Source organism: Eubalaena glacialis, chromosome 18, assembly GCF_028564815.1.
Source record: "Eubalaena glacialis isolate mEubGla1 chromosome 18, mEubGla1.1.hap2.+ XY, whole genome shotgun sequence".
Classification (NCBI taxonomy): Eukaryota; Metazoa; Chordata; class Mammalia; order Artiodactyla; family Balaenidae; genus Eubalaena; species Eubalaena glacialis.
In genome coordinates, this window is record NC_083733.1 from 58,908,202 (window position 1) to 58,934,111 (window position 25,910).

The 25,910-nt window shown below is 41.0% G+C and overlaps 1 protein-coding gene across 1 annotated transcript; it reads right to left on the reverse strand.

Moving 5' to 3' along the window:
* Positions 1-6,348: 6,348 nt before the first annotated feature.
* On the reverse strand, positions 6,349-24,675 carry LOC133077701 (keratin-associated protein 25-1). Its single transcript, XM_061172474.1, has 2 exons — positions 24,580-24,675; positions 6,349-6,711 (listed from the first exon to the last, which is right to left on the reverse strand). Exons 1-2 carry the CDS (start codon positions 24,673-24,675, stop codon positions 6,349-6,351), a joined length of 459 nt encoding a protein of 152 aa, XP_061028457.1.
* Between the last annotated feature and the right edge of the window lie 1,235 nt (positions 24,676-25,910).

A 25,910-nucleotide genomic window follows, 5' to 3' on the forward strand; every position in this document is an offset into this window, starting at 1 on the left:
TCTGCAGGCTATTTTTAAAGGGCTAAATGATTTGAAACTTGGTCATTCATCTCCCATTCACAAAATAACTGCAACAATAACGAAGAACATAGGAAGACCCACAGGGCCAACTAAGAGAAATATTTACAAACATGAACTTTTACCCACAAAGAAGTTACAGGTTTGAGCCACAGCATCTATTAAAACCCTTTGGAGAATCTATTTTATTTGTGTGATCAAGATAAAAGCACAACCAGACGGGCCTAGGTGGCTTGAGGCAAGAAGTGCCCAGTGCCGGCATGAGGTCAGGCATGAGGTCAGGCACGGGGTTGTGCCCATGTGGAATTGGCCAGAGTTCATGCAGGGATGGTTGCCGTACCAGTGAATCAAGAGAAACAAGTTTCCCAAGGCCCCAGGCACAGGTGAGGCTGAGAGGATATGAATGAGATAGCAGGTAAGATGTGTCTGAACCCTTCCCTAATTAAATTCTTCTACACAATTATCTGAGCCTAGTTATGATTAGAGTTTAGAGCCTAAACTACTGATACTATATCATTAATGGTTAATTGCCTATTAAAAGTTTCTATTTCTTCTTCTTTTTAAAAATATTTATTTATTTATTTGGCTGCGCCAGGTCTTAGTTGCGGCATGCATGCGGGATCTAGTTCCTTGACCAGGGATCGAACCTGGCCCCCTGCATTGGGAGCGCGGAGTCTTAGCCACTGGACCACCAGGGAAATCCCTCTATTTCTTCTTGTCAATTCTAAGTTGTATCTTTCTAGGAAATTGGTTATGTCATCTATTTTGTTGTTGTTGTTGGCCATGCTGTGCAGCTTGAGGGATCTTAGTTCCTGATCAGGGATGGAACCCTGGCCCCTAGCAGTGAGAGTGCTGAGTCCTAACCAATGGACCACCAGGGAATTACCATCTGTTTTCAAATTTATTCTAATTAAAAAGTCTTCTACTTTGTGTAGTCTTTTCCCTTCTTAGTATTATTTATTTGTGCCTTTTCTCTGTTTTATTAATTAATCATCTCAGAAGTGCATCACTTCAAATACTCACTTTAAATAAGCAGTGATTGGTGTTTAGCCTCTCTGTTCCATCAATGTTTTCTACTTCATTAATTTATGCTTATCATTTGCTTTGACCCATTTTCTGTTATTCATTCTGTTATTGTTTTCTAACTTCCCAAGTTAGACAAAGCCTATAATTTTCATCCTTTTTAGTTTCCTCTTCCTTTGAACTTATGTCGTAAGTACCCAATAAATTTCATACCTTTATCTGTACCCAATAAATTTCATACCTTAATTTCTTGGTGTTCTATTTATGTTGTTCGTTGTTTTTGCTACTGTAATACATGGTGGCTTGTTTCCTTATGTTAACTTTGGGTTTATCTGTAAAAACTCTTCAAGGCATGAATGGAAGTTACAATCCTCCAGAGAATTTCCTTGATTTCTCCAAGCACCCTGGTACTCCAAGCCCAGGATCAATTTTATACTAATTTCTCAGCCTGAGTTTCCCAGAACATGCTGGCAGTATAAATCAAGGTACTAACAAAATATTAAAAGAGGTAGACAGCAACTTACAAAAAAGATCTTACGTCACGCCCTAGTTGGTTTCTTCCAAAAATGTAAGGTTGGTTTAACATTTTAAAAAATCTATGTATTCTACCATGTACCAAAAACATGTATTCTACCGTGTTATCAAAATAAAGAGGAAAAATTTTATGGTCATATTCGTAGATACAGAAAAGACATTTGATAAAAAATCAACAGAAATTCATAATAATAATGAAAACTCAGCAAACTAATAATTGAAATGAACTTATTTCTTTGGATTAAGAGTGTGTGTGTTTTTGTTTTCTTTCTTTCTTTCTTTTTTAATAAATTTATTCATTTATTTATTTGTTTTTGGCTGCGTTGGGTCTTTGTTGCTGCGCGCAGGCTTTCTCTAGTTGCGGCGAGCGGGGGCTACTCTTCGTTGTGGTGCACGGGCTTCTCATTGCGGTGGCTTCTCTTGTTGCAGAGCACAGGCTCCAGGCGTGCGGGCTTCACTAGTTGTGGCACGTGGGCTCAGTAGTTGTGGCTCGCGGGCTCTAGAGCGCAGGCTCAGTAGTTGTGGCACACAGGCTTAGTTGCTCCGCGGCATGTGGGATCTTCCTGGACCAGGGCTCGAACCCGTGTCCCCTGCATTGGCAGGCGGATTCTTAACCACTGCGCCACCAAGGAAGTCCCAGAGTGTGTGTTTTTTTAAAAAGAAAGAGCAAACATCATACTAAAGAACCCACTCAAAAAACAACCCACCCAACAAACATACACAATGCTTGTCACACATAGTGACAGAAATATATGCTGACGTGTCACACGCATAGATGGTCATACATACAGACGTATCACACAATCACTGATACACCCCAGACCTGTCACAACCACACAACACATTCACACCCTCGCCCTATCATGATACACGCAAAAACACACTTCCACCACAGTCACAGATTCATCCTGATCCTGTCATACACAAACTGCAATCTCTCTTCTCTCTGGTGTCCACACACGTATGGTCTGTCACACGGCCGCGGAGAAACGCTCCGGCTCCGTCATGGTCACCAGATAAACTCATACAACGTATTTTACATGCAGTCACAGACACACACTGGCCATTTCGAGTGCACAGATGCCCACTTACACACACACACACACACCATTCCATCTGTCACAGGATATCTCAGCCCCGTCATGTGCACAGTCATGCAAATGCAATATCACCTTTCACACAGCGTGACGTATCCTTGGCTCTACCACGCGCACAATGTTCACACGCCACCCCTACACCACGTCTGTCCCTCACCGTCACTGAAGCACACTCCAGCCCTGTCGCATACTTGACTGTCCATCACACGCAGCCTGGAGACACCCTCACCTGTTTTAACGACCCCTCCCCTCTTGTCTGTCACACCATCACCTCCGTCACCGCTCGCGTTCACCTGGAGCGTTTCCCTCCGTCCATCCCCACCGCCGGCTGGGGTCGGAGTTCGCAAAACCCTCCCCTCCACGCTGCGCAACGATTTCTCTTTCCACCGAACCTGCTCACACGCGCAGCCCAAGAACCACGAGGAAGCTCTAGGGGGACTTCCGAGACCCACGGTTATTGGGGCCCAGTGGCCTGTGGGAAATGTAGTCCAGAGCCAGAAAAGCAGGAGACATCGGAAACCCAAGGGCCCTGGGGCGTCCCCGCCCCCGGAGGTTTCTGGGAGTTGTAGTCTGTGCTCGCAGTGCGCAGGCGCCGGCTCGCGCCAGCCTTGTGTGAGTGACGTCTTGGGCGTGGGATTCTAGAGTGAGTCCCCAGGGGTAGTACGTGCCTGAACATCTTTGCGCTCCGGAAGGCCCAGTGTAAGCTGATGGTCACTGAGGTGCGTCAGCTCCTGGAGCCGCACTGGGGACACAGCAGGTGGGGGGGTGTGTGAGTGTGTGTGTGACTCTGTGTTACTGTGACAGTCGTGGGACAGACTGAATGGCTGTAGATGGATGTAGCAGTGTTCCGGAGCCGGTCCCTACGGTCAGATTCTCAGAAAAATTGAGACGTGTTAACACAACCATTACAGTAGTCCCCCAGTATCTGCTGCTGTTTGCTTCCAGGACTCACTGTGGATAGTGCTGAGGATGCCGGAGTCCCTTTTATAAAATGCCATAGTATTTGCATGTGACCTATGCATTTCCTTCTCTATATATTAAGTCATCTGTAGATTACTTGTATTAGGTATTACGTACCTAATACCTAATACTATGTAAATAGTTGCTGTCATGCAGCAAATTCAAGTTTTGCTTTTTGGAACTTCTTGGGTTTTTTTTTTTTTTAGTATTTTTGATTAACGGTTGAATCCACGGATGCTGAACCCATGATATGGAGGGCTGATTGTATTTAAAAGTTATGTAGACTTACGATAAATGCATTTAGAAAACTAAGGTAATAAATACCCAACACATCACTTCCTATTATCTGTGCTATTGAGATTATGTCAATTGTGTCTGTAGGGCGGAAATAATTATATCGTGGTGTATCACTTCACATCTCTTCCCAACTCCACCTTCAGTGATACCACATTGGCAGCTAGAAACAGGACTGTTTACACCATGGGAATTGGCAGTTACTACAAATGAGGGCCTGATTTATTGTTTTGTTGATCTGGGGATGGGGAAGCTTCCCAAAGTCCTACCTCCTCCTCCTGCAATGTCCCTCCAGCGCCGTCTTTTGGTTAAGCTTATCATTGTGAGCTGAGGCAATTAATTGATAATGGAAACTTATGACTTACCATGTTTTCACTTAACAAATATCAAAAACAAATGTTGATAGTATACAATATTGTTGAGAACGTGGGGGAATGAGAACGCTCATAGGTAGCTGTTGGTAATGACTACAGTCTTTTTACAATTGAGTTGGGTAGTATCTATCACAATGTCTGAAAGGAAACCCTTAATCGACCAGCATTTTTACATATAAGATTCTAGCTTACAAAAATGCTGACTTGAAAGAAAAAGATGCGGATACAGTAATGCTTACTGAAGCCATGTCTGTAATACTGAAGAACTGAAATTAACCTCAGTGTTTATCCTTTGAGGAATTGTTAGTCTATGCTGAACAACATGGTAGCTATTTGTGGCTATTTAAAATCATTACAATTAAATAAAATTTTAATATGTAGTTCCTTAGTCAAACTAGTCACATTTCAAATGCTTGTTAGCCAATGTGACTAGTGGACAGTTAGATAATAATTCAACATTAAAAAGAAGGAGTTAAATCTCTATAGCTGACAGAAAATGAAGTAGAGGAATTGTGTTCAAGTGAAAAGGGGAAATAGCAGAACAATATGTATAGCATGATCTCATTTCTATACAAAATAGATGATCTTGGGGCTTCCCTGGTGGCACAGTGGTTGAGAATCCACATGCCAATGCAGGAGACACGGGTTCGATCCCTGGTCCGGGAAGATCCCACATGCCATGGAGCAACTAAGCCCGTGCGCCACAACTACTGAGCCTGTGCGCTGCAACTACTGAAGCCCATGCACCTAGAGCCCTGCTCTGCAACAAGAGAAACCACTGCAATGAGAAGCCCACGCACCGCAATGAAGAGTAGCCCCCACTCACCACAACTGGAGAAAGCCCAAGTGCAGCAACGAAGACTCAACACAGCCAAAAATAAATAAATTAAATAAATAAATTTATTTTAAGAAGTCAAAAAAATAGATGATCTTTATACATACATTCAGTGTACAGAAAAATCTGGAAGAACACCTAAAAATGGCAACTTTGGTCACTTCAGTAGAGAAGGAATGAGTAGGGAAAGTCTCTTTTCTGATTTATATACTTTCTGTTGTTTGAATATTTAAAAACTACAACAATTAACTCAATATTGCTAAATCCAAATAAATATTTTTATTACTTATTTTGAAAGATTTTCTGCTGCTTTCTACTCTCTCATAAACTTACTCTTTCTTGAAATACTCAACCACTTTTAACTAAAAGACTTCACTCCTTACTGTTTTATCTCCTCACTGAAAAGCATTAGAAAAAGGAATTGACTAAAAAGCCAGTGAGGAATTGTGACATCAGAAAATGTGAAGTCAGTTGGATCAATTTAAAATTCCAACATAAGTATTTTTGTAAAATGTATTTCTTTTTATTTTGTAGTTACAAAAACAATGTCTGTTTATTACACAAAAAGAGATAATAAAACAAGTAAAATTACAGAAAAAATACCCGTTATTCCACTGAGCCAGGCACCAACAATGTCATCACTTTGCAGTACAGATTCCCAGATCATATGTGATGCACACTGGACAGGCTTGACCCCATCATTCAAACATTTCGTACTGCAGTACTTTATTAGGCAACATATCATTGTTCGGGTGCTAAAATTGTACCAACGAATTCCTTAATGTCGGACATTTAAGTTGTTCCTGCTTTGCCTCATAACCACTTCCAGAGGACAGAGATGAAGACTACATTGAAATAAAGAAATAAAAGACCTGAAAAATGGTGCTCTGAATTACCACTTCTTAAAAACCTGGACCAAATCCATTATTTTTTAAAATCATTCAAAGCAAGTTTATTTAGAGATAACCAAGCAAACTTTTCTTTCTGCTTAAGAGAACATGTTAATGGCATAGAAATCAAAAAGCCTGATAGCAAAAAATACTCTAGTGAACAAACCAACAATTAAAATGACTTAGAATTTGATCAAGTAAAAGAGTATTGGTTAAAACCTTAACTGAACTAAAAGCACAATTATCCATTTACCTAAGAACAATTTATTAATCTAAAGATGACACAAAGCTGTCTGACAAGATGCTTGGATGGCAATTCAGCATCATCTAATAAATGGAGATTGCCAAGTCCCAAAGGAAGAAAAAACTGGTTGGAAACTGCCGTGTATGTAGGGAACAGGTTGAACACTATTAGATACAAAGTCCAGGGGTCTGAAGCTGCTGGACTCATAACCTAGAGGTTGACGGTCATAGGAGAGATATTTCAAAGGGTGGCAGGTGATGGACGCAAAGTTCAGTGGTCGATACCCACAAGAGATGACGTTCTGCAGCTTGCAGCCGTAAGTCAGGTGTTTCTGGGGGAGGCAACCACTGGACATAAAGTTCTGAGGTCTATTATAGATTGACGGTTGACAGAACTGGAGGGATGAGAACTGATGGGGAAACAACCAGTTGCTCTTCAGGGCCTGGAGACACAGTAAGTAGTGGAAGGGTAGCCCGAAATTTCATAGGTTTTGGGCACACAGCTGGATGGTTGGTAGCTGGAAGGTTTACCACATGTCTCTGGGAAGTTGACCAGAAGCCAAGTTCTGTTTTGGCTGGGCAAAGAAGAGCATCACCACAGTTCACACCAGTAGAGTAGAGAGTAGTGGATAAGGTCAAATAAATTATTTTGACAAGACTATGTTATGGAATGATTTCCCCAGAGATAGCTCCAGGATTCACCCAGCGGTGCCCATCTTTAGAAGCAGTCCCAGAGGGCTTCCCTGGTGGCTCAGTGGTTAAGAATCCGCCTGCCAATACAGGGGACACGGGTTCAAGCCCTGGTCTGCGAAGATCCCACATGCCGTGGAGCAACTAAGCGCGTGCGCCACAACTACTGAGCCTGTGCTCTAGAGCCCACGAGCCACAACTACTGTGCCCGGGTACCACAACTACTGAAGCCCGCGCACCTAGAGCCCGTGCTTTGCAACAAGAGAAGCCACCGCAATGAGAAGACGACGCACCGCAACGAAGAGTAGCCCCCGCTCGCTGCAACTAGAGAAAGCCTGTGCACAGCAATGAAGACCCAATGCAGCCAAAAATAAATAAATAAAATAAAATAAAAATAAATTAGAAGCAGACCCAGAGGAACCAGTGCACGAGGAGTGATGGGTGGGTACAGTAGCTCCAGGGAACATCAATCCATCCAGCCCTCCTGCAACACAAGGATCCCAGTCCAAACTTCTATCCAATATGGCAGCTTCCTCAGTCTTTTTTTCTGGGTCGGGAATGCTAGCATACAGAGGGGATGTACGGACAATCGTATACCTGAGAGAAAGTGTTTTTGATATATAGAAAACCACCCCAAAACTTAATGACTTAAAACAACAAGTCTGGGGAATTCCCTGGCAGTCCAGTGGTTAGGACTCTGTGCTTTCACTGCTGAGGGTGCGGGTTCAATCCCTGGTTGGGGAACTAAGATCCTGCAAGCCATGGGGCATGGCCAATAACAACAACAAAACAAGTCTTCATGACTTCTCATGATTTTGTAAGTTGGCTGATGGTTCTTCTGGTCTGGACCAGCTTGGCTGGGTTTGGATGATCTAGGATGGCTTCTCTCACCTCCCCAGCAGTTGTTAGAATGATTGGTGTAGAGAAGTGCCTTAGCTGATATCACTCATCTCTACTCAATGAGATACCACTTCACATCCACTAGGATAGCTATAATAATAATAATAAAAAGACACAGTAATAACTGTTAAAATGTGGAGAACTTGAAACCTTCATACACTGCTTATAGGAATGTAAAATGGTGCAGTCACTGTGGAAAACAGTCTGGTAGTTCCTCAAAAGAGTTACTATGTGATCCAACAATCCCACTCCTAAGTATATACCCAAAAGAAATGAAAACATATGTCCACATAAAAACTTGTACACGAATTTCATAGCAGTATTATTAATAATAGCCAAAAAGTGGAAACATCAAAATGTCCACCAACCAAAGAATGAATTAAAAATATGATACATCTGTACAATGGAATATTATTTGTCAGTAAAAAGGAACAAAATGGGCTTCCCTGGTGGCGCAGTGGTTGAGAGTCTGCCTGCCAATGCAGGGCATGCGGGTTCGAGCCCTGGTCTGGGAAGATCCCACATGCCGCGGAGCGGCTGGGCCCGTGAGCCACAACTACTGAGCCTGCGCGTCTGGAGCCTGTGCTCTGCAACAAGAGAGGCCGCGATAGTGAGAGGCCCGCGCACCGCGATGAAGAGTGGCCCCCGCTCGCCGCAACTAGAGAAAGCCCTCGCACAGAAACGAAGACCCAACACAGCCATAAATGAATAAATAAATAAATAAATAAAATTAAAAAAGAAAAAAAAGACATGACTTGAAACACTAAAAAGAGTATGTCTTTAAAAAAAAAAAAAGGAACAAAATACTGATGCATATTGTAACATGAACAAACCTGGAAAACATTATGCTAAGTAAAAGAAGCCAGTTGCAAAAAGCCACATGTTGTATGATTTTATTTATATGACATGTTCAGAGTAGGCAAATCTATAGAGACAGAACATAAATTAGTGGTTGCCTAGGACTTAAGGTGGGTGGGGTGTGGCCGGAAATGGGGAGTGACCGCTAATGGGTGCAGGGTTTCTTTTTTTTTTTTTAATATTTATTTATTTACTTGGCTGCGCCAGGTCTTAGTTGCGGCAGACGGGATCTTCGTTGCAGCGTGCGGGCTCTTTAGTTGCTTTAGTTGTGGCATGTGGGATCTAGTTCCCTGACCAGGGATGGAACCTGGGCCCCTTGCATTGGAAGCGTGGAGTCTTAACCACTGGACCACCAGGGAAGTCCCAGGGTTTCTTTTTGAGGTGATGAAACTGTTACCAAATTGATTGTGGTGATGACTGCACGACGCTGCAGGTAGTCTAAAAACTATTGAATTGTACACTTGATGGGTGAATTGTATGTGAATGATATCTCGATAGTTACAGAAAAATCATCGTGTGTGTTAACCAGTTAACCTTCTGGATAAATAAGGTAACATCCATTCCTCACATGAAACAAATAGTTCACAATATTTATAACTTAAAAATAGGTGATTAGAGTACTTATCTAAATACACATTTTTTTTAAATTAATTAACTTATTTATTTTTGGCTGCGTTGGGTCTTTGTTGCTGCGCGGGCCTTCTCTAGCTGTGGCGAGCGGGGTCTACTCTTCGTTGCAGTGTGCGGGCTTCTCATTGCGGTGGTTTCTCCTGTTGCGGAACACAGGCTCTAGGCACGCGGTTTTAGTAGTTGTGGCACGTGGGCTCTAGAGTGCAGGCTCAGTAGTTGTGGTGCACAGGCTTAGTTGCTCTGCAGCATGTGGGATCTTCCCGGACCAGGGCTTGAACCCATGTCCTCTGCATTGGCAGGTGGATTCTTAGCCACTGTGTCACCAGGGAAGTACCTATACCAACATTTAAGACAAGCATCTCTTTTATCCAGTAATCTATTTCTAGAAATATTTTTCATGAAAATTACTGAAACAGTGAAAAATGCATAAAATATTCTCTATAGGAATATTTACATTAGTTAAAATTGCAAAAAATCTAAAGATAAAGCAAAAATTTACAGATAAATTAAGTGTGATAGTCCATAAAATAAATAACCATTAAACTGATAATGTAGAATTACCCTGCCCAATATGGAAGGATATGCATAAGATATTAAGAAATGAAAAATACAGGGTACATGAGAGTATGCAAGGTATGACTATAAGTTTTGAAAAAAAAGATACACAGGATAATCATTGAAGATTTAAGTATTTTAAAAGTTATATTCTAATACTAAACTCTGGCTAATTTTAGCACATCAATAATCATCTTTCAACTCAGTTTCCTCACTGTTAAATAGAATAATAACTACTATAATCAAGAGTTTTTAATAGAATAGTGATCAAGCCCTGAGACACTGAAACACAATCATCTCAGGTCAAATCCTTGTCTCACCATTTTAATAGCTGGGAGACCATGGGCAAGTTTTTAAAAATTTGTGTATGCTTCCTTTATTTTCATTGGTATAATCCTGTAGAATAATATTATCACATGCAGGTTTTTTTTTTGCTTGAATTAAATAATTCATACTAATTATGTGTCAATAGATCTGACACACGGTAAGCACTCATCTAAATTTCTTAACTACCTACTGTATAGCACAGAGAACTATATTCAATATTCTATGATAAACCATAATGGAAAAGAATATTGAAAAAAGAATGTGTATATGTATAACTGAATCTCTTTGCTGTACAGCAGAAATTAACACATTAGAAATCAACTGTACTTCATTTTTAAAAAATCTAAATAAATAAAAATAGAGCAAAAAAAAAAGTTCAAAACTCAATGAAAAGGGAGTTCCCTGATGGTCCAGTGGTTAGGACTCTGTGCTTTCACTGCTGAGGACCCAGGTTTGATCCCTGGTCAGGGAACTAAGATCCCACAAGTCGCGTGACGTGGCCAAAAAAACCCAAAACAAAACAAAACAAAACAAAAAACTGAATGAAAAAAAATTTCTTAGACTAGTCATGATTCACCCCCCAGACTGTTGGATCAAAACTGCAATTCTGTCATCAAAGAAGGAGATGGCTGCTGGGGGGGACACCACCAGTGACTGCCACATTGGGCAAAATATCCTTCACGTGTAAAGGAAAAAGAAAGATAATCTTAGACATGCAGGAGCTCTGCAATCGTGCCAACCGCCTAAACTGTCTGAGGGAACTCTTCAGGGAGGGGATCCAGCCAAATGACACTTACATCAGAACTAAGCTTTCATGGAAGGGGAGATGAGGTGCCCACCCAGCAGTGGTGTCCCCCACACCTCCGACCTTTCAGTTCCTCTCAAAATCTCGAAACCCTTCCCCTGTCAAAGACTTTGCAATGCCAGCAATTCTCTTCTCCCCGTCGTTGCCTGAAACACTCATTCTCATCTTTCAAAGGGCAGCTTAATTATTAATTTCTCTTAACAGGCCTTCCCTACACTCATATATAAATCATGATCACCCATCACTGGTTCTCAAAAATCCTTTCCTTTTTGTTCTTACAGATCATCACAATGTGTAATTTTATGTTTTTTATATTCTGATTATTCTATGTCTGTGTTCTTTGGTCAAATAAAATGTCCATTAGGGCAAGCATTTTGATCCTTTGATTATTCGTTGATAGCAGGGGTCAAACAACTATGGTGCCAGGCCAAATCTGGCCCACCACCTGTTTTGTACAACTAATGAGCTAAGAATAAAAGTGGTTATCCCATTTTTAAATGCTTGAAAAAAAGAGAGATAAACAGTGTTTATGGACAGCTGAAAATTATAAGATTCGAACTCACTGTCCATAGATAAAGTGTGATGGAAACACAGCTCCTCTGGATTGTTTAGACCTTGTCATGGCTGCTGTCCCACTGCAAGGGCAGAGATGAGTAGTTGCAACAGAGACCCTGTCTAGAATACTTACTATCTGGCCTTTTACAGGAAAAGTGTGCCAACTTCTGCTCTATGGTCAGTACAGAGACAAATGCCTTGCAGATCGTGGAACCTGTTGGTCCAAATTCAGTGTATTGCTTGGACATCAGGCATTAACCTCAACAGCTGGATTTTTATTTTTAGTAAAAAAAAAATTTTATTGGCATATAGTTGATTTACAATTGGACTTTTATAATTTTTTAAAATTTAATTAATTAATTAATTTATTTGGTTGCACCAGGTCTTAGTTGCGGCACACGGGCTCCTCAGTTGTGGCATGCAAACTCTTAGTTGTGGCATGCATGTCGGATCTAGTTCCCCAACCAGGGATTGAACCCGGGCCCCCTGCATTGGGAGCATGGAATCCCAACCACTGCACCACCAGGGAAGTCCCACAACTGGACTTGTAAAAGCAATCACTTTCTCCCAACAATGGGCAAACAAGAGGCTCCAATAGGCAAAGGGGATTCCTGGCTGCTAAAAAGTCAAGTTAGCCTCACTGACTGCTCAGGCAGTGAACCTAGACCAGCTCAGTTGGAGGGCTGAGGGGAGTAGATTGTGGAGTCAGATGCGGAGACAAGCAATGGTAGATGAAAATGTCAGCATGGGGACTTCCCTGGTGGCGCAGTGGTTGGGAATCGGCCTGCCAATGCAGGGGACACGGGTTCAAGCCCTGGTCCGGGAAGATCCCACATGCTGTGGAGCAACTAAGCCCGTGCACCACAACTACTGAGCCTGCGCTCTAAAGCCTGCGAGCCACAACTACTGAGCCTGCGTGCCACAACTACTGAAGCCCGCGTGCCTAGAGCCTGTGCTCTGCAACAAAGAGAAGCCACCGCAGTGAGAAGCCCGCCCACCACAACAAAGAGTAGCCCCCGCTCACCGCAGCTAGAGAAAGCCCGTGCACAGCAACGAACACCCAACGCAGCCAAAAAATAAATTAATTAATTAATTTAAAAAAAAAAAAAGAAAATATCAGCATGGGGACCTGGGAGTTTGTCGTTGATTCCGTCCCTGCACAGATTCTGCACTCAAGTCATGCAAGTTCCCTCTGCTCCACCCTCAGGACATGTCTGTTTCCTCATATCATGGGAAAGTTTCTCTGCAAGTTACGCTGGTCTCTCTGGATTTTTCTCATCAAGTGTTAGTGATTGATCATGTCATTATTATTAGTTTTTTAACCGAGGCCAACAGTTTCTCAGAGATATTATCATTCCCCTGGCAGACAATGTCATTGCCACGAGTGACATTCTCAAGGTTGCACTGGTGGGAAATGAGATCATGGCTTCTCTAACCTGTAACTCGGGGTCAGGTGCTTTCTCACACCCTCAGACATGACCCCTGGCGGTGGCAGGCTCGCCATGCAGGTATCAGAGGTCTGCTCGGTGAGTATGTTTTTCTTGTTTCTCCTTTTTGAAGATGTCCCCAAAAGTGACTTTCGGTGTTGGAACTTGATCTTGGCATCCTAACGTGCTTTCTTACTTGGGAAGAGGTGGTGTGCCATATTAAATCTGAAGATTACAGAGAAATCTATGACCCTCATGAGGGCTCTAATGGCTCTTGCATTTTTACTGTATTTAGCGTTATCCTCTTTCTCTTCCTTTCTTTTTTGTTTTTGGCTTCCTGAGACCTCTTATCCATCCTTCCTTGCTATTAGACTTTCCAGAATTCTCCTTTCCTTCCAACCTTTTAAAAATTTTCTTTAAAACTGGGGACCATAGTACCTCCATTGTAGGAATATTATGAGGAATAAATACAATTATATAGATGTCTGGCTTTGACATAGAAAATGTGGGTTCATTTTTTCTAGTTTTCTCTGGGGTCAAGATCGGCTTTAGAAAAATATCCATAAAGAGCTATCCCTTTGGGCGGTGTGAGGAAAGGCATAAACCCTATTCTTTTCAGGTTCTTCTTAGACCACAGGAAAGAGATGTAGTTGTTGACTCTGAGTCTTTTAAGGAGAGATGGATTCCTGAATTTATTTCCCAGAACCAATCATGGATATAAAGCCACCCATGGACCACATCATCAGCACTGAGCCTGAGTCATAAAATGGCCCACGGCATTAGGACAGGAAACCCCGAATTTGGGGCTCTAATGACCCCGCCCTGCCCTTGGTGCTGGAGAGGAAATGAAACACGCCAGGGCAGGGCACAGCAAAGAGCCCATTGAATGTGGGGTTATTATTATTATTATTTTTTTGGCTTAAACAAAGTGGATCTATTATCACACAAAACAAGTCCAGAAGGTAGGGAGGCTACATGCCTCGTTAATTCAGTGGGTCCATGATGTTATCAGGCAGGACCCAGATTTTTTGAATCTTTGTGTTCTGTCATTCTCAATATATGGATCTTGTTCTTCACCTGGTTTCCATGCAGTACCTCAAACTCTCACAATATCAAGGTGAAATAAAAAAGAAAAACAAAAACCAAACAGACTTCTTTTTTTAAGGTTTTTATAACACTTTATTTATTTTCCTGCATTTGACTTACTTTTTATTGGAGTATAGTTGATTTATAATGTGGTAGTTTCAGGTGTACAGCAAAGTGAATCAGTTACACATACACATATATCCACTCTTTTTAAGATTCAAACGTGAGGTTATGTTTAACATTAGTTATTGGTACATGCAGGGACCACATGAAGATTACCACCTTGCTTCTCCCCAGCTGGCTGAAGGCCAATGCCTAAAGAAGGGAAAACTTAAATTGATTACCTGCCTTACCTCAGGGTTGCCTTTTCTGTCTGAGTATCTGATTTCCTGCTTGAACTCGCTTCTCCTTTCTTGCCCTTATATGTAGTGCTGTTGTTTGACAAAGGAAAGCTGGCTCCAAAATATCTGGATGTCTGTATTCTTATTCCACATTTTTAGTTCTCGTTCTCTCATACCTAGTTTTCTCTCTCCACACTGTACTTGTTTCTAATGACTTGTGTTTATTCACCATAACACATGGGACTCTGTGGGTTTATCACAGAGTCTGCCCTGGTGTTCATGACTGCACTTCTCGAAGGCGGACTGAAGTGGGGGAATCCCTTAAACCTGGCTGGTGCACCCATCCCCCAGCTGCTGTGCGTGTTGGCTACTAAAGCCTCCCACCTGTACATCTCTCAGAAGCTCTGCCCTTCGTTAAAGGGCAGCCTGACCTACAAGGCTATCACCTGAATGGCTAGAGGTCTATGACTGATACCCAGCCTATGGTCTCAGCGAGGGACTAACTCTGTGCTGCAGTCTGTGCACCAGGGCCCCCTGTGGGATCGGGCTTCCTTAGCCCCCCTCCCTCCCTCCTCTCTCCTGAGAGTTCTCCCTCAATAAAGCACCTTGACAGTTTCCCCATCACAGGCTCTGCTCCAGGGAACCTGACCAAAAAGCCGATTGTCCTATTTCATAATGAACATGAGGCTCAGCTTAAGGCCATAAGACCCCAAATCGGAGCGGTTAAGAATTGATATTCCTGTTATCAAAGACGTCTCTGAGATAAGAGTGTGGGGTCCCTTCAGCATCATGTGCTTGGAGCTGGAAACAGGAAATGGGGTGGAGGCCTTCCCATGTGCCATTATTCCTGGACATTTGGAAATTCATAAATGTGATCCCCATTGAAAATGACACCAGGCCTCCCTCCCTCCCAACCTCCCTCCCTCCCCTCCTTCCTCCCTTCCTTCCTCTCTTCCTTCCTTCTTCTCTCTCTCCCTGCCTCCCTTCCTTCCTTTTTTTTTTTTTACCATAACGTAGTAAAAATGGACTTTAAGGTGATATTGCTAATCTATGATCCCCTCTCCCTTCAAATATCACAGCTCCTTCCTCAGAATTACAAAGGGCATGTATATACACACCCACAAAGAAAAGTAAGGTGTCTGCTGACTTCTGAGATTCTGGAGTGAGAATTTGTAGATAAGTTGCTGTTTAATTCTTCCTTTTCTGAGAAGGCTTTGTGCTTAGCTGTAACGTAGAGGTTGAGAGTAGGAGATATGGAGACACCATGCTTGGATTCAAAGGTTCCTACATTACTGTCATGTAATTTTAGGTAATTTATTAAATTTTTCTCATCTGTAATGGGTGATGATAATAACGTATTTTTATTTTTATTTTTATTTATTTTGGCCCCAACGCACAGCTTGTGGGATCTTAGTTCCCTGGCCAGGGATCAAACCCAGGCCCCCTGGGCTTCCCTGGTGGTGCAGTGGTTAAGAATCCACCTGCCAATTCAGGGGACACGGGTTCGAGCCCTGGTCTGGAAAGATCCCACATGCCGCGGAGCAACTAAGTCCATGAGCCACAACTACTGAGCTTGCGTTCTAGAGCCCATGAGCCAGAACTACTGAGCTCACGCACCTAGAGCCCATGCTCTGCAACAAGAGAAGCCACCACAGTGAGAAGCCCGTGCACCGCAATGAAGAGTAGCCCCTGCTCGCTGCAACTAGAGAAAGCCCGCGTGCAGCAATGAAGACCCAATGCAGCCAAAAATAATAATAATAATTAATTTAATTAATTAAAAAACCAAAACAAACACACAAAAAAACCAGGCCCTCTGCAGTGGAAGCAAGCACGGAGTCTTAACCACTGGACCACCAGGGAAGTCCCAACATCTCTTATTTTGAAAGACAAATTAGTAAGTTAAAATATGTAAAGTACTATACTTAGAACATTGCTTTCCTCCCTGATTTTATGTATTTGACACACATGGTTGAGCCAGTGATACCTCCCCCACCCCCTGACTGCCAGAGTTTATGCTTAGCATGAACAAATAATTTATTTTCCAAACCAGGACCTTTAGAGTGAAAAGGTGTTCTAAATCAAACTCCATGGCGTACATTTTTGCCTTTCTTCATTCAATATTTCTATTGAGTTTCTACTGAATATGTCTTTTCCTCCTCAGTGAGAACACTGGCTCCCAACATCCACACATTTATTCATTTTTCTCAGTGCAGCAAAACATAGTTTCAGAAGTGCTTCACCCACACTACCACAGAAAACAAACCTACTAGAAAGAGTTCTGGATTTGTTTGCAGTTAGTTCGCTGTTCTATTCCACCATCTACCTCACCCAAGACTGAGGGTATATATTCAAATATTGTCTTCTTAGTTTTCTTTTCTTTTTGTTCTTTCTTCATTGCGGTTATGGCAGTCATTGAAGTACAATTGGGTTCATCTGTTTCAGTTTTATTTTTTAACCCTTCCCATCCTTGTTGATTTTATTTTATTCTTGGAAAATGTAGAACATTAACATGGTTCAAAAAAATCAAAAGTATATAAAATTTTATTATTACAGAAGTGTCACTCCCTCCTTTAACTCTTTTAGCCTGTGAGCATCTGTTTTCCATTCCTGATTGGGAAGCTCTCTTGTGGAAAGGTCATAACAAGGCTCTAGTTTGTGCCCTTGTTGAGTGTAAGCAGAGGAGAGGGGAAGGGCTATAAACTGGAAAGCCCCAAGTTCCACGGAACCATTATGGATCATCCTATTTATTGCTAATTCCCTGGCCAGGGACTCCACTTTATTTTTTTATTTTTTATTTTATTTATTTATTTATTTATTTTTTAGGGACTCCACTTTAAATACTAAAGAAGCAGAACTTGGTGGGGAGATTTCTTCTATCATCTGCCACCCTGGGGTTTGGTGGAGAAAAAGAGGAGTGAGTATCTGGGGAGAGTTGGTAATCCTACATCTGTTTTCATCATTTTCTCAACTCAGCAAGGCTTTTAATTTTCCTGGATCACTCCCTCCAAAGTCATGTCACCTGGGATATTATTATCTAATGCTGTGGATATTGGGCCAATAAATATCCTCTAAATACAGCACGGGAGAGCAACAAGTGTAGAATATCAAAGGTCTCACTCCAAAATTATCATCTTTCTTCTGCACCCATCAACACATTTCTTTTTTTAAAAAAGATTTATTTATTTATTTATATTTATTTTTGGCTGCGTTGGGTCTTTGTTGCTGTGTGCGGGTTTTCTCTAGTTGTGGCGAGTGGGGGCTACTCTTCATTGCGGTGCGCGGGCTTCTCATCGCCGCGGCTTTTCTTGTTGCGGAGCACGGGCTCTAGGCGTGCGGGCTTCAGTAGTTGCGGCTTGCGGGCTCTAGAGCACAGGCTCAGTAGTTGTGGCGCACGGGCTCAGTTGCTCCGCGGCATGTGGGATCTTCCTGGACCAGGGCTTGAACCCGTGTTCCCTGCACTGGCAGGCGGATTCTTAACCACGGCGCCACCAGGGAAGTCACAACACATGTTTCTTAAGCTTGTGAACATAATGTCCTCTTATAATGTTTCAAGTCAATTTATGTCTATAGTAGTATTCTTTTGCCATTATAAAGTTGTTCATTTTTTCCCTTTTGTCGTGACCATATTTACCAATATGTCTCATTTACATCTTTTCTGTTTTTATTAAGTATAGTTACTTTTATTACTATTTCATTAATTTATTCTTTTATCTTCAATGCTATGTTCCTTCTTTTCTTTTTTTAATTAATTAAGTAATTTTTGGCTGCGTTGGGTCTTCGTTGCTGCGCGCGGGCTTTCTCTAGTTGCGGCGAGCGGGTTTACTCTTCTTTGCAGTGGCGGGCTTCTCATTGCGGAGGCTTCTCTTGTTGCAGAGTGCGGGCTCTAGGCGCACGGGCTTCAGTAGTTGTGGCACGTGGGCTCAGTAGTTGTGGCTCACGGGCTCTAGAGCACAGGCTTAGTAGTTGTGGCGCCCACACTTAGTTGCTCCGTGGCATGTGGGATCTTCCCGGACCAGGGCTCGAACCCGTGTCCCCTGCATTGGCAGGCGGATTCTTAACCACTGCACCACCAGGGAAGTTCAATGCTATGTTCCTTCTATTGTCCTAAGCAAAATCTAGCAAAATGCATAGGTTAATTATAAAATGTTTTTTTTCACAGTTTAAAATTATTCCCTCAAACTTATCAAATCAGGCAGGCTGATTATGTTATTCAAATTCTCTATATTTTATTTATTTTTGGAACTGAGTGACATTTTCAGGTAGGTATCTGTTAAATTCCATCTTGTGCCCTTCTATTTTCTAAAGCTTTTTATTATAGAGAGGAAATTGTCGATTCAAAATCCTACAGGGTTAAATTAAGCCATTAACGTGAATAAATAAAGCTGGTTTCATGGAGACTACGATGAATTAGAGGATGCCTGCCCAGTCAATAGAGTTGACATTACCTAGCTCCATTAACCATTTTTCATGGGAAAACACTGGCCATGACCATAGCATTTTCTAATTTTAATTATTTTTACTTTTTAAAATTTATTTATTTATTAAAAAAAAAATTTCTTGACCGTGCCGCACGGCATGTGGTGGATCTTAGTTCCCCGACCGGGGATCGAACCCACGCCCCTTGCATTGGAAGTGCAGAGTCTTAACCACTGGGCAGCCAGGGAAGTCTGCATTTTCTAATTTTTAAAGAGAAACAAAAAATCTAGATTGTTTAAAAGTTGGCATTTAAAATTTTTATACAACAGAGTGGGAAAAAGAAGAGAAATATTGGGGCCATAACTGCCCATTTTCTGCCATTGTGTAGCTTATGTTTAGACAAACATCACATCCACATACCCTACATAAAATGCTAGCAATCATATACAACTTGGAAAAGAACTAGTTTATTCTTTCAAGATAGTTTGAATCAATATGTGTGTCCCAATAACCTGAAGTAGGATTTTACAAATATGAATCAAGGTGAAATTTGTTAATACCACATTTGCCACACTGAGGAAAATAATACATATCTTCTTTTTCCCTCTAGATCATCTGGCTTTGAATAAAATAAACTGCTGGGTGTTGACATTATGGCTTCTGATGAGTTGGTAATGAGGATTCTCTTCCTCTTCCAGACTGGAGTTGGGCTCCTGAGGAATTCCTCACTCCTTTATCTTTATATGCTGACTTCGTTCACTAAACACACTCAGAGGCCCACAGATCTAATTCTGAACAAATTGAACTTAGCCAACTTCCTGGTCCTTTTCTCTAGGGGAATCCCTCAGACACTGGATGCTTTTGGTTTGAAATATTTCCTGGGAGAAGTTGAGAGTAAGGTTAGCTTTTATACTCACAGAGTGGCCCGGGGGTTTCCCTCTGCACCACCTGCCTCTTGAGTGGCTTCCAGGCTATCACAATCAGCCCTAGTAATTCCAGGTGTAATTCCAGGTGTAATTCCAGTAATTCCAAAACTCAAACTTAAAGCGCCTACATTTGTTCAACCTGCCTGTTCCCTCTGTTGGATTCTTCATCTCCTGATAAATATTGTTGTGCCGATGAAATTGACTCACCCAGGGAATGCTATAAACATGACAGAAAAGTATTTTGGATTGTGTTCTTCAAAAAGACCTGATTCGTTTTTGACCTCACTCTATGCATTCCTGTTATCCTTCCTCGATATTTTGTGTTTGGTACCCATAGGTTGGGCCAGTGGTTCCATAGTGCTCTTCCTGCAAAGCCATAAGCAGAGAGTCCGGTATATTTACCACACCAGCCTCTCTCCCAGAGCCTCCCCAGAGACTTCTGCCACTCATACTGTCCTACTTCAGGTGGGCTCATTTGTTTCCTTTTATTCTTTCTCCTCCATCTTATCACTTTATATGATGTGCTTTGTCAACCCAAGCTTGCAGCTAGTGAACATCAGTGCATTCCTGGTTGCTTGTTTTCCAGCTTTCAATCCCTTTGTGCTCATCAGCCGTGATACTCAAATCCTCAGAACCTACTTTTGTTACTTGTGGTAAAACAAAAATCTCCACATAGTCCTTTTACAAATATCTACCGTTCATTCAACAATTTTTCAGCACTCAATATTTGACAAATGAGTTTAACTGTAGACTCATCTAAAATGTATTATTTTTCAATGTGAGATTTGTGATTTAATTTTCTATATGCATTTGTTATTTTCTCTTTGAATATTGTCTTTCAGTGCAGCAAATATGAGTTTTCCTCTCTGCAGATAAAGGGCCTACTTATATCAACACTTGGCATTACCCTAATGAAATGGCAGGGGGCTATTAATAACCCTAGTGGAAGACCCACTTGATACTATTCCTGCCCTACCACGCATGATTTGATTTAGCTTTTTAAGGCCTCATCCTAAAAATGGATCAGCTAAGGTCCAGCAGGCAGCTGAAGAAACATTCTACCCTGAAACAAAAATACAAACAGATAGGAAAAAAAAGTAACATGGAGGGAAAAGCATATTAAAGAAGTAGAATAAAATTTTACAATTTGTAAGTAATATTGTTGGTGAGATATGAAACTCTATTGCATGCATAAGGCAAGGGTAGGATGCTATCAAAATGAATGACAGAAGACTAAAAAGACCTATTGGGAATTAGAAACATGACAGAAGAGATAAAGTATTCAGTAGAGCAGTTGGAAAATAATATGGAGGAACCTATAGGAATTTGGAAGAAGGGATAAGAACATTAGAAACATTAGAAAAGTAGCAAAACTTTCCTGGAGGTGAATATCTTAATAATAGATATCCCAAGAAGAAAGAAATATAAACATGGAGAGGACAACATAGCAAAGAAATTATACAAGATAATTGGTCAGAGCTGAAACACATCTATTTACAGACTGAAAGGGCCCATTTGTCTAATGGGAAATGAATTAAAATAAGCCCATGTCTAAATTTTGGAATACTGGGGAGAAAGAACAGATTCCTGATGATTCCAGAAAGCAAACAAGGGGTAATATCCAAAGGGAGAAAAATCAAAATGTTTTCAAATTTCTAAAAAGCACTATGGAACACTGTAAGGCAAATGGAGTGATACCACCAAACTTCTGATACAATGTTTTCCAGAATAAAAAAATGACCCCCCTCAGAATGAGCATGGGTACATGAAGGAAAACCTGTGCGTGAATCCTAATATTTATGTAGCAGTTCCACATTACACGTTGTAAAGGAATATCAGGCCACAACATAATGAGGGAAATGCAAACATGTTTATTATGACTCATTATAATTTCTATCTAAGTCATCATTCTTTCACATAGCATAAACTTATTCCCTGACACTTTGAGGGTAAGCTCATCTCACTCAGTGTTTCATCAGGCACTTTGGTGCCTCTGTTTGCAGGGTGGAGTTTAAGTCCAATCTGTCGTGTATATTCCCATTGCTTTGTAGAGAGGAAGTTTCACATTATAAAATCCCCTCTTCCCTCTGCAAAACTAGGCAATCTGAACTAGTCTGGAGGAGCACAAAATCCTTCAAAAACGTTTGCTAACTTGCATCTAAAATCTGATTTTGAATCTCCAAAATAGAGAGTTTTGGTTTTGTTTCCTTCTTTCTCCTTTCTTGATCACAGGGTGATAGATGCCTCTTGGCCTAATGTTGGAATGGGGGAGGATCACTGAATAACAGAAAAAGCAGGAGGGAAAACCTACATTGATTAATATATCAAAACATAAGCCTAAGGGACTTCCCTGGTGGTCCAGTGGCTAAGACTTCACGCTCCCAATTCAGGGGGCCCTGGTTCGATCCCTGGTCAAGGAACTAGATCCCACATGCCGCAACTAAGAGTTCACATGCTGTAACTAAAAAAGATCCCACATGCCGCAACTAAGACCAGCACAGCCAAATAAATAACTATTTTAAAAAAACAAAACAAAACAACATAAGCCTAAGATACATGGGAGTAATCAATCATTGTTATGAAGAAAGTGGAGATATCTATGCAAAGTGTAAAGAAATATGGCGGGGGGGGGAGTGTCTTCATTGAGGAGGAAGAGGCAAGAGTATTGTGAAAGTAGAGAGAGTGCTAGGATTATTGAGGAGCAATGAATCCAAAAATTATTTTAAGGAAGTAATGAGTGATCGAAAAGTTCATAGGTTGCACATTACAGAAGGCAGGATGAAATCCCAAAACACAAAGTGACTGACTTCTTTTCCTCTTTGGGTATGGACTATTAACAATACTGAGTGAAGCAGGCACATTGTGTTAAAATTATCATCTGTTTATCAATCATATACATTAAACTTTCTGTCCCAATTCAATTTTTAAAAATATAACTATTACCATTCAGGCATTTTTTTTTTTTTTTTTGGATATTTACAAATAATTATCAAGTCAAACCTCTCAGTATTTTAGTGTTTTTATCTTTGGTGTTATGCTTAGAAAATCCATGCCTATATCAGAATTTAAGTATATATTTACCTGATTTTCACTGAGTCATTTAATTATTCCATGCATCGTAAATGTGTGCACACGTGTGTGTATATATATATAAAATAAAATTGGTATATAATTACTCCCACACACATACTGTTAGTCCATTTACCTAACTCTGTTTATTGAATAAACCATCTTTCTCCTACTATATTAAATAATGTACTTCCCAGATATTAGTTTTCCATTATATTTGGGCCTTTCACTTAACGATTTATTTTGATCCTTTGATAGATCTATTAATTTGTTAACCTCTTCAGCTCTATTTTGTTTACCTTTTGTATGGTATATCTTTTTCTGTCCTCTTAATTTCAACCTATTTGTGTCTTCTTTGCAGCAGTGTTGAATGATAAAGAAGTAGACTGGCCTTTGTGCCTGGTTCCTGGGAGGGAGACTCCAAATCCTTGGAATTTCCTGAGTAATAAGAATGTCTTTGTTATTCATAAGCCCCTTAGATCACACTGGAGTTTATGCTAATAAGGTGATTCACAGGGAACCCCTCAATAGCTTCAGAATAGGGGCTGGTCATGCTGGAAAGACCAACTGTGTGATTACAGGGTTGGGGATTTGAACCATGCAATATCGATTCTACCTTGGCGGGGGTGGGGAGGCTACAGATCAAATTCAATCACATGGCCAATAATTAAAGCTAATACAACTCAACAACAAAAAAACCCCTAAACAATCCAATTTAAAAATGGGCAGAGGAGCTGAATAGACATTTTTCCAAAGAAGACATACAGATGGCCAACAGGCACATGAAAAGATGTTCAACATCACTAATTATTAGGGAAATGCAAATGAAAACCACAATGAGACATCATCTCACACCTGTTAGAAAGGCTATTATCAAAAAGACAAGAAATAACAAGTGTTGGAGAAAAGGGAACCCTCCTACACTGCTGGTGAGAATGTAAATTGGTGCAGCCACTTGGGAAAAAAGGATGGAGATTCCTCAAAAAATTAAGAATAGAGCTACCATATGATCCAGCTATTCCACTTCTGGGTATTTATCCAAAGAACATAAAAACACTAATTGAAGATGATATATGCACCCCTATGTTCATCTTAGTATTATTATTAATAGCCAAGATATGGAAACAACCTAAGTGCCCATCAACAGATGAATGGATAAAGAATATGTGGGAGATACACAAACACACAGGAATATTATTCAGCCATAAAAGGTGAAATCCTGCCATTTGCAACAACATGGATGGACCTTGAGGGTATTATGCTAAATGAAATAAATCAGACAGAGAAAAACAAATAATATATGGTTTCGCTCATATGTGGGATATAGAAAAAGAAACAAAAAACAAAATGAATGAACAAACCAAATCAAACCAAATGTGTAGATATAGAGAATAGAGTGGTGGTTGCCAGAGGGGAAGGAGTAGGGGGTGGATGCGGGAAGGTGAAATGGTTAAAGGGAGTGTGTGGCTTCACCACACTGACTCCATTTTGTCAACTCCATCTCAGGCCCACAGTCCTACCCTCTCCCTTTTCTGAGTGACTGAACTTTAGCCTACTCACAAGGAATGCACCCAAGCCAGATAAGTTCCCTATCAGTTTTTACCCTTGCCTTCATCTGATATGAAAACTGGAAGAATGCCTTTGCTGGTGCAGATGGTCAATGGTAATGAGACCCCCAGAGAGAGGAAAAATCCCCAGTTCTTGTCAGTGTGGGTAGGCTTCTCACTTGGTAGTCAGATTCTATTTTTAGCTTCGGCCCCTTTAAACTCCCCTGTACCCTTTTCGATGACATGGAGTGCAGCTGCGAATGCTTCTGGATCATCCATCCACCAGCTCTTTCCCGCCTGTATGTAAGTTACCCATAATAAACGTCATAATTGCACTTTGTGGAGTGGCCTGCTTCATATTTCAGTCTCAAAGTTCCTTCTCAGTTCAGAGGATATTACTCGATATCTTGGCTTCCCAAGAGGGGGGTCAACTGTAGAGTCATGGATGGAAGCTAAATTTTTGGTGGCAGGCATGCCTTAGTATATACAGAAGTAGAAATATAATGTTGTACACATGAAACATATAATGTTATAAACCAATGTTACCTCGATTTAAAAAAAAAGAAAGAAAAGAAATAATGGCCCCAAACTTCCCTAATCTGGGAAAATGTATGACATCCAGATTCATGGTGGGGCAGTGGTTAAGAATCTGCCTGCCAATGCAGGGGACACGGGTTGAGCCCTGGTCCGGGAGGATCCCACATGCTGCAGAGCACCTAAGCCCCTGTGCCACAACTACTGAAGCCCGCATGCCTAGAGCCCGTGCTCCACAACAAGAGAAACCACTGCAATCAGAAGTCTGCACACCGCAATGAAGACCCAACACAGCCAAAAATAAATAAATAAATTTATATTAAAAAATGAAGCCATATAGAGTCAAAATAGGATGAATCCAAAGTAATCCACAGTGAGACACATCGTAATCCAATTGTCAAAAGTCAAAGACAAAGAGAGAATTTTGAAAGCAACAAGAGAAAAGCAATTCGTCATGTACAAGGGGACCCCTATAAGACTCTCAGCAGATTTCTCAGCAGACGTCTTGCAGGCCAGAGGGAGTGGGATAATACGCTGAGGGAGTTCATCACCACTAGACCTGCCCTACAAGAAATGCTAAAGGAAGTTCTTCAAGTGGAAATGATGCTAAACAGCAACATGAAAGAATATGAAAGTAAAAAGCTCACTAGAAAAGGTAAATGTATAGACAAATACAGAATTCTGTGATATTATAATGGTGGTGCATAAATCACATTTAATTCTGGAATAGAGATTAAAATACAGAAGTAAAAATAATTATAACTACAAAAATATGTTAGTAGATACACAATATGAAGACATAATTTGTGACATCAATAACATAAAATATGTGTGAGGGGAGAAATAAAAGTGTTGAGCATTTGTATATGATTGAAGTTAAGTTGTTATCAGCTTAATATAGCTTCTTTTAAGATGTTTTGTTTAAGTCCCATGTTAACCACAAAGAAAATGCCTATAGAAGGTACACAAAAGAAAA

Bases quoted from the DNA above. Each gene is read 5' to 3' on its own strand.
- LOC133077701 (XM_061172474.1), bottom strand. From the start codon at position 24,675: ATGATCCAGAAGCATTCGCAGCTGCACTCCATGTCATCGAAAAGGGTA. The intron at 6,712-24,579 runs GTGAGAAGCCTA...CTGTGTCTCCAG, and splicing joins AAATAGAATCTGACTACCAA to GCCCTGAAGAGCAACTGGTT.